At 43.3% G+C, this 8069-nt stretch overlaps 1 protein-coding gene across 1 annotated transcript in view; it reads right to left on the bottom strand.

The window, feature by feature from the left end:
- Window positions 1–7847, bottom strand: part of LOC106816374 (coiled-coil domain-containing protein 57-like) — a 14941-nt gene extending 7094 nt beyond the window's left edge. The window contains exons 1-13 of the mRNA XM_014820972.1: window positions 7603–7847; window positions 7072–7163; window positions 6743–6911; window positions 6293–6503; window positions 5775–5932; window positions 5156–5230; window positions 4846–5046; window positions 4272–4430; window positions 3516–3678; window positions 2229–2363; window positions 1649–1865; window positions 592–780; window positions 124–224 (exon numbers count right to left, since the gene is read on the bottom strand). Coding sequence (XP_014676458.1) covers window positions 124–224; window positions 592–780; window positions 1649–1865; window positions 2229–2363; window positions 3516–3678; window positions 4272–4430; window positions 4846–5046; window positions 5156–5230; window positions 5775–5932; window positions 6293–6503; window positions 6743–6911; window positions 7072–7163; window positions 7603–7748 — 2016 coding nt within the window. The 5' untranslated portion in view covers window positions 7749–7847. The remainder of the gene's footprint in view (window positions 1–123; window positions 225–591; window positions 781–1648; window positions 1866–2228; window positions 2364–3515; window positions 3679–4271; window positions 4431–4845; window positions 5047–5155; window positions 5231–5774; window positions 5933–6292; window positions 6504–6742; window positions 6912–7071; window positions 7164–7602) is intronic.
- Between the last annotated feature and the right edge of the window lie 222 nt (window positions 7848–8069).

Raw genomic sequence — 8069 nt, forward strand, 5'->3', positions numbered from 1 at the left:
CAATACTACCCGACGCATCCCTCCCCTTTCAAATCTTCACGGGACACAGGACGCGACACAGCTCTAGCAAATATGGTTTGTAGTCCCCTGGCCACGCGCGTTGACGTGAGGTGAATGACTTACGAGATGCTCCAGCTGCTGAACCTGCGACTCCAGGTGGGCAATGCGAACTTGCTGCTTCCTCAGCTGTGCCGTCTGATGCACCTTCTCACCTCTCAGCTTGCCTGAAGAACCAGACACAGATCGACTAACTGCATGGCCAGTTATAATGGCAAAAGAGCCTCCGCGCTGAGCTTCCCAGTTATGTCACGCTACTTCTATCCTAGTTCTTCTATCTTATCTATTGTAGAACATGATTTTCAACTGCCACATGAGCGTGTGCGTGTGCGTGCATGCAGATGCACGTGCATGTGCATGCGTGTGGACGCACGTGCACGTGCATGCGTGCATATATGTGTGTGCGTGCATGCGGATGCACGTGCATGTGCATGCGTGTGGATGCACGTGCATGAGTGCATATATATGTGTGCGCGTGCGTGAGTGTGTCCGTGCGTATTTCTCTGCACGTGCTCACGCGGTTTATCTGCTCACCGATCGTGTCGTTGAGTTGCTGCACGTGGCTGTGTATGATGGCGCTGTCGACGTTCTTCAGCGCGGCCTCGGCGTCTGCCGCAGGGTCCGGCGCGACGCACGGGCGATTGTGCATCTCGCGCTCGAGCTCACTCACCCTGTCCTGCAGCGACGGCGCTCCTCGCTGCGACATCGCGCCGCCCACTGCCTCTACAAAACCCACAAGCCAACATCGTTCGCGTTCGATGTAAACATACGCTCGTGACTCATACATAGCCCATAGCAAACAATTAATGTCAGGATCATATCAAATCGTCCAGGTTTTTTGACAACTAGTTGAGAAACAATCTTATCAGGTAAGAATTTGACGATACATTTAGTCCCGTTAGTACTTACTTTTAGCGTAAAAAAATTGCAACAAATTTTTTCAAATATACACCATAGAAAATTCGTGACGTAGTCAATCATAACCAATTGCACGAGAGGTACGCTCATTGTTGTCTGCGTATGATCATGAAGATATGTATATATATATATACTGAGTACTAGTAGATGTACGTTCATGATGTAATCCTAGATTTGTGGAGATGGAGCTTTAATGGTGATGACAGTTTTCATTCCTAAAGCCCCGCACACACGTGAGTTATTTTACTCACGTGTGCGGCGAATTTTCGTTGAGTAATTTGACGCATGCGTCATTTTACTCACGTGTGCGGCGGATTTTCGTTGAGTAATTTGACTCATGTGTCATTTTACTTGAGTAAAATAACTCACGTGTGCGCCGGGCTTTAGATGAAGGAATTGACTGATCTATCTAAGCAAGATATCTATGTCTCGCTTGGATACTGTTGCTGAAGTGTTCAAGCAAGACTGTGGTCCAAAATATTGATCTAGCAACTAAGCATTTATGTTATAATGCCCTATCGCAATAGTGTTTAGCCGGAGCTTCTGGTCGATCATTTCAAACGTTCGTTTTCTGAAAGTTATAACGCAGAAAAAAGCATTTACACAAAGTCTAGATCGGATTCCTTTCACCTTCAATATAAAGGCAATTTATATAAAAAGGTCACATACATACCGGGTGACTTCCCATCTGAGAGCCGACGCTTATTGGTAGGTGTAGATATATCCTGGTGGCTGAGCGCAGCAGCCTGTGGTACTTGCTTCTCAGGTAAGGGCAAACTCTCCATCTCCACCCGCATCTGTTTGATGATCGTACGAAGATTTTCGTTCTGCCGCCTCAGTGTCTCAGCTTCCGACGAAGCCATTTCACACCCGGTATCACTCGCTTCCACCTGCGTGACATCAGAGGAGTAATTGGCTAAGGCGTATATTTATACACATATGTAAGTTTTTATGTTAATAAATTACTGTTGGCATTGTAAACTTTTTATTGTTGGACACATACAGCCACAGTGAGATGGGGTGGGGTTGGGTGTTCAGCGCATGGTTAGGTTTGGAGGAAAGGTAAGAATTTGGGTGCTATCTGCCTTGTACATATGAAATCAGTGCCAAATAGAAGGGAAGAGTTAATAGTGAAACGTTATTTCTCTAATTACATACACAACATTTTTTAAGGTAAAAATTTAGTAAATGGAAAGTGTACTTAATACGTTTACATTGTTATACAATAGTTGATTAATGTGACAGATATTTACAGCGTGATCTTTCAGCAGTGGAATGCCGTGATATTTGAGCGTTGCCGTCGCACTATCGCGTTCACTCGTCAACAACTTGACGTGTACTCTGAGCTGCTGCAGTATCTTCTCCCGCTCTTTCAGAGTAGTCAGACACTGCATGTAATAATGCACAGTTGTTATAATGTGACACTGTAAGTTATTGCGGGGTGCCGAGAAATGATTAGTATTACGCAACGCAGTGCAGAGATGGTGAAATAGGATGACTCATCAAAACATGTCCAGGCACGTTTGCACCGGTCAGCATAAGGGACCAATCAATACGGCCAGCTAAACCTCCTGATAGGGCAATGGATAGTGCAGATCATCACGACATAATGAGATGCCAGGCCGCGACCTATAAATAAGGCGAGAAAAGAATATTCGAGAGGATAGGTGGGGCACACGAGTACGGAGGTACGTGCGTATGTTCTTACAGGGATATTCGAATAAACCCGTCTATATTATATACACCGGCTTCGACCATCACTGTCTACGAACATTTACCAACGTGTACGAGTAACGCACGAAAACCAGCCTTACAATAGCACCACCTATTTTTTCTCTATTTTTGTCCTTCTTCATCAGAGACATTTCCTAAATTACTCTGTCAATCAACCAACACAACCAACTAACGCTGAGAGGGTCTATGTCCCCCAGGGTACTGCCGGAACGTACTCTAGGTACTGTCCGGTATACCGGAATGTACCCTGGTACTATCTAATATGTCGGACAGTACCTCACCTACTCCACTAACGAGTCTAGGGAGTTGCCTACGCCTACTCCCTAACCCTAACCATATCAGATAGTTACCTCAGGTACATATATGTCACCTACGCCTACGCCTACTCCCTAACCCTAACCATATCAGATAGTTACCAGGGTACGTTCCAGTATACCGGACCGTACCCAGGGTGCGTTCCGGCAGTACCCTGGGGAACATAAACCCTATAAACCCAACTAACAGGTTAGTGGGGTTATGGTGGTGTTATGGTGTTATGGTGGTGTTATGGTGGTGTTAACAGTGGTAGTTATGGCGATGTTGCTATTACAATGCCCACTGTCACGTCTTTGAATCGAGTTAGAAAAACGAGAGGACTATATCATTCAAGAGCAGCGTATCAAATTGGAAAAATATTATCACTTAAAATTATATTAATCGTCAAAAAATGCGAGTGCTGCATCATTTACGGGCAGCGATCGAATTTGGACGTATCTTACTTAAAACAATAATAACGATAATCGCCGCTAAGCCGCTGACGATATGACCTCATCTCTAGCCTTGCTAAGTCGCTGCACTAGTTTCTCGGAGCTGGCGTATCGTCTATTCTCTGCAGTCTCGCATCTCTTCTGCCAGTCCAGCGTCAGCTTCTCCTTGCTCTGTTCGAATTCCGCTTCTCGCTCCGCAGCGGCCGACAAGTCTGCCTTGTACCTGCGAAAAAGTCGTCCTTGTCATCATCAGGTAATCAGCGATCTCTAATCAAGCGATATCAGGTAACGATCCTCTGTATCGAGAGGTGTCAGAGAGGCATGTCACTCCACTCCTAGAACGTGACACAATTTCCTCACTCATGTCAAATATTAGCCGAGAGAGAGCGAGAGCGAGAGCGAGAGAGAGAGAGAGAGAGAGAGAGAGAGAGAGAGAGAGAGAGAGAGAGAGAGAGAGAGAGAGAGAGAGAGAGAGAGAGAGAGAGAGAGAGAGAGAGCCTAACTGTTATGATAACACAGTGAGGAATCCACAGTGGAGGGGGTTCAGGGCATGCAGTTCCTTTCGTGATTGTAGGCTCAGCCTCTTTTCTTGTATATGACAAAAACCTTGTCCCGGTTGAAATAGAACGATATACTATGAAAAGAAAATATATAGTCAAAATCTATCAGACTCTAACTGTATTCTCTAAAAACAACATGCGGGGGCCCCCAACGCCTGCTCCCACCATCCCTCGTGAGATCTATCCACCCCTGCATCTAGTATTGCTGCGTGTGTGTCGTGCAGGCCCCAGCTCGTGCGACGTGAAGCCAACGTACCTCTCGATGTCATCCTTTCGTTTCGTGAGCTCGCACCTGAGCACGCCTGCCTCCTGCTTCAGGGCTGCCAGCTGAGTGTCCTTGCTGATGATCGACCGCGACAGCTCAGCAAGCTGGTTCTGACCGCCGGTCGTCACGCGGGCCACCTCCACCCGCAGCCTGCAACCCACGCAATCTTCAACGTCTACATAATATGCTCTATATATAAATGACATGAAGGTATATATATATATATATATATATATATATATAATGACGTATGTACACACGTATGTGCAACTGAATTCAAACAAGTAGTAACAGTAAAAAGAGCAAAAATTTAAAAAATTTAAAATCCCAGTAAAAGCTTCATGCAGCGAAATGTGGACTATAACATATGTTGCCTCATTACGCTGCCATTCTTAACTACTGTATTTAGTTAAATAAGATATTGATTCAACCTAAATGTTGTGTCGATTGTATCTTGAAAATTGTATAAACGCATCTAATCCTACCGACAAATGTCAAAATGACAACTTATGTGTGTACAAGAAAAAAGGTGGATCGACTGTTTCTATAGGCTCTCTCAATTCACCTTTCCACTTCTGTTTCCTTATCCTTCCTCAAGTCTGCATTTTCCCGTTCCAGTCGTCTGAGATCGGCCCGAGCATTGTGGAGTTCTTCCTGTAGGTGGCGTTCATTGTCACGCAGATTTCGCTCTATTTCAGCGTGAGCTTCCTTGGCTCTTACTACAGCAAGTTCTTTCTCTTTTGCAAACTCATCAACATCTCTATGTCTGTGTGATGAACAAATACACAAAGCAAATTTATAAAGTCAGGTGCTTGTCTATTAAATGCATAGGAAACAAAATTTGGTATGCGATGCAAATAACTAACTGAACATACTTTTCCACAAGCTCGTCTTCCTTTTGCTGTATCGAGTGTTCCATTTGTTCCAACCGCCCCTGAAGTTCCAATACTCTTAAAAAGAAGGTAACATCATTAAAATTGTTTCCAATATCAGATAATGATATTGCATAATTTCAACATTTTATTATTAAAAAGGGCAAGTTTTGATTAGCTAAACAGCTCTTCATGAATTAGATAATATAATGCGGTAAGTGTGTTTTCATGTAACGATGTCAAAAGACACATTTCTCACCACTCGCAACGTAACTGGTAATAAGTTACTTCTACCCATATCGTCACACAAGCCATCTCACATCTGCCTTATGCCATATTCTACATGTTAACGAAGTTAGTTAACAATGGATGTAACAATTTACAATGCATTTATCATGTGCCCTCAATAAATTTGCACAGTTTCATATAGAAGAGAACCCAGCAGCTCCATTAATTCTACCATGTGCAACTTTTATTTCCAATACAATGCAATGTAATCAAATGCAACTTGCAAGAGATATGTCAACGAGTAATCAACTCGCTATGTCTCACGAAGAAGAGAACGTGGCAACTCGTTCGGATACCATATAGAAGACAGGCGCGCCCAGTGTATTAGTCTCACGTTGCATCCTTCGTGGATGCCTGATCGTCAGCTTCCCACTGCTTCTTCCTGAGCTGCTGCTCCAGAGTGCTTGACGACACCTCTGCCGCCTCCAGCTGCTCAGCCAGCTCCTGCTTACTCGCTGCTGCACTATCTCGCTCTCTACTCAGCATCTTCACCTGTGACAGGCATTGCATCAGGACAGTTAGCAAGTAGCCAAACATATTAGGAGTTAAATGCTATACACTCGTGTTTCATGGTTCCAGTTTCTCGTTCTGCACGGTCGCTAGTATACCTTACGAATAACGAATACACATACACACGTTCACAAATGTTCACGCAGAAATATACGGCCACATGCCTAGAATAGTAGAATTGCCTCTTTTTTCGTTGACTGCTAATCGTAGATAGTGGTTTAATGTCTTGAATAGTTTTTTTTTAAATTAGGGGTGACAGATGTGGGTACGAAACAGATCGATTAGAATTTTAGGACATCTATCAACCATAATACTGCTATGTGGGAGATACACAAAACCCACCTGCGATTGGTAACTGAGCAGTGTTGCACTTAGTTCGTCCAGCTCTAGCGAGACTTCATGCTCCCGTTTTCGGGCTGCGTCCGCGTAATTGGCCGCAAGTTCTCTGCGTTGCGTCTGCAGCTCCACCTGCAGTGCTGCCACTTGTCTATGTAGATCTCGCCTCACAACCTCCATCTGCTTACGCTCCTTCTGCTCCTCCGCATCTCTTTCACTGCCGAAAACGACAAAACAAGATAAAATAAGTAAATTTCGAGTAAAGTTTGTGACAGGCAGAAGTCAGTGTGAAAAGGGTTATCACAAATATACATATAAAATCTTTATGAAATCAATAAAAAATTATTATTAAAAAAATCTATTTAGGAGCAATAGAATGACTTGAATGAAATGAGATCGCATTGTTGCCTCAACACAAACGCAAGGGAAGCAATATCTAACATAGCATCCCCATACCTCCTGTAAGCATCCTGGTCGGCTTGCATCCCTCTCAGTCGCAGGCAAAGGTCACTCTGCAACTGAGTCTTAGCCACCTGCTCATTAGCCAGAGTCTGCTGTAGCTCTTCAATTTTAATCCTACACTCACTCAAGTCTAGTTTTTGATCAGTGACTTGTGCTTGTGCATCTGTAATAGACACAGATCTATTTCTACAGCTTATAAAAGACTGTGTTTTCCTTGGGTAACTTGAGATTGACGAGAATTGAAAATCTAGATATCATTAATAATTGGACCAATGATGTTATATCGTCCAAAAGAACCTGATGTTTAATAAGGAAGTCCATACCTTTCAGAGCTACTTCGTATTGGCTTAGGTCTTCATCCCTCTCTTCAACAACTTTCAGGTTGAACTTAAAATCATCGCTGAGCTTGTCAAATCTTATATTGTCCACGTAGTGAAAAAATTCACAACAAATATTAGTACAAATTTAGGTGTATGGAAACTCGTTTGTTCAGAACAGTCGTTTCAGTCATTCAACTTCTTTTGAAACAGTTGTTCTAATTTCTATGACATCAGACAGCATTCGGGCTATAGCTTCAATGTGAAGCATGGGGGCTATGTAGCCACAAGTTCCCTTCTCGCTTATCTCTACGCCGTGTAACAGTCGGAGACCGGGAGAGCCTGGTCGGTTTAGGGTCTATATATGTTGCTATTTATGCCCCAAATTGAAAAGAAAGCCAATTTAGGCTCTAGCCTCTATTGAGTATTATCTACAAGTACAATAGTAACCAAATGACATTTCTTTAAACTGAATGTACATGCAAGTGTTCAGTTGTATGAAATACGCATTAAATGACAAAAATCTTTTATTATTACCGTGTCTGTAATTCGATGTTTTGTTTGTTTTTCTCCTTGTAGGCTGTATCTAGTGATTTCATTTGCTTTTCCAATAGCTGCTTCCACTCCCTCTCCTTCTGATCCAGTTGTTCTTGGATATCAGCCGTTTCAGGTGCGTCCAACATATTTCTAATGTTGTAACTTGGTCCAATCGGTCAGAGTGGGGAAATTTTGAACACAACTAAAGTTTTGATCGGATATTTGATTTTGAACGCCGCCATGGAAGCTACCATGTTCGAACAAGTGAGCAGATAAACAGCGACGGCGTAAATACGCGTGCGTGCGTGCGTGCGTGTGTGTGGTCAGTGGCTGCTTTTCCACCACTGATCTCTATAAATATGTATAGAGATCAGTGTTTTCCACCCATAGAAATATATAGAGACACTATCTATAGTATCTATAGAGTTATATATTAGACCCCTCTATAGGATAACTAGGATAATAGG

The sequence above is a fragment of the Priapulus caudatus genome, unplaced genomic scaffold, assembly GCF_000485595.1.
Source record: "Priapulus caudatus unplaced genomic scaffold, Priapulus_caudatus-5.0.1 Scaffold1361, whole genome shotgun sequence".
Classification (NCBI taxonomy): Eukaryota; Metazoa; Priapulida; class Priapulimorpha; order Priapulimorphida; family Priapulidae; genus Priapulus; species Priapulus caudatus.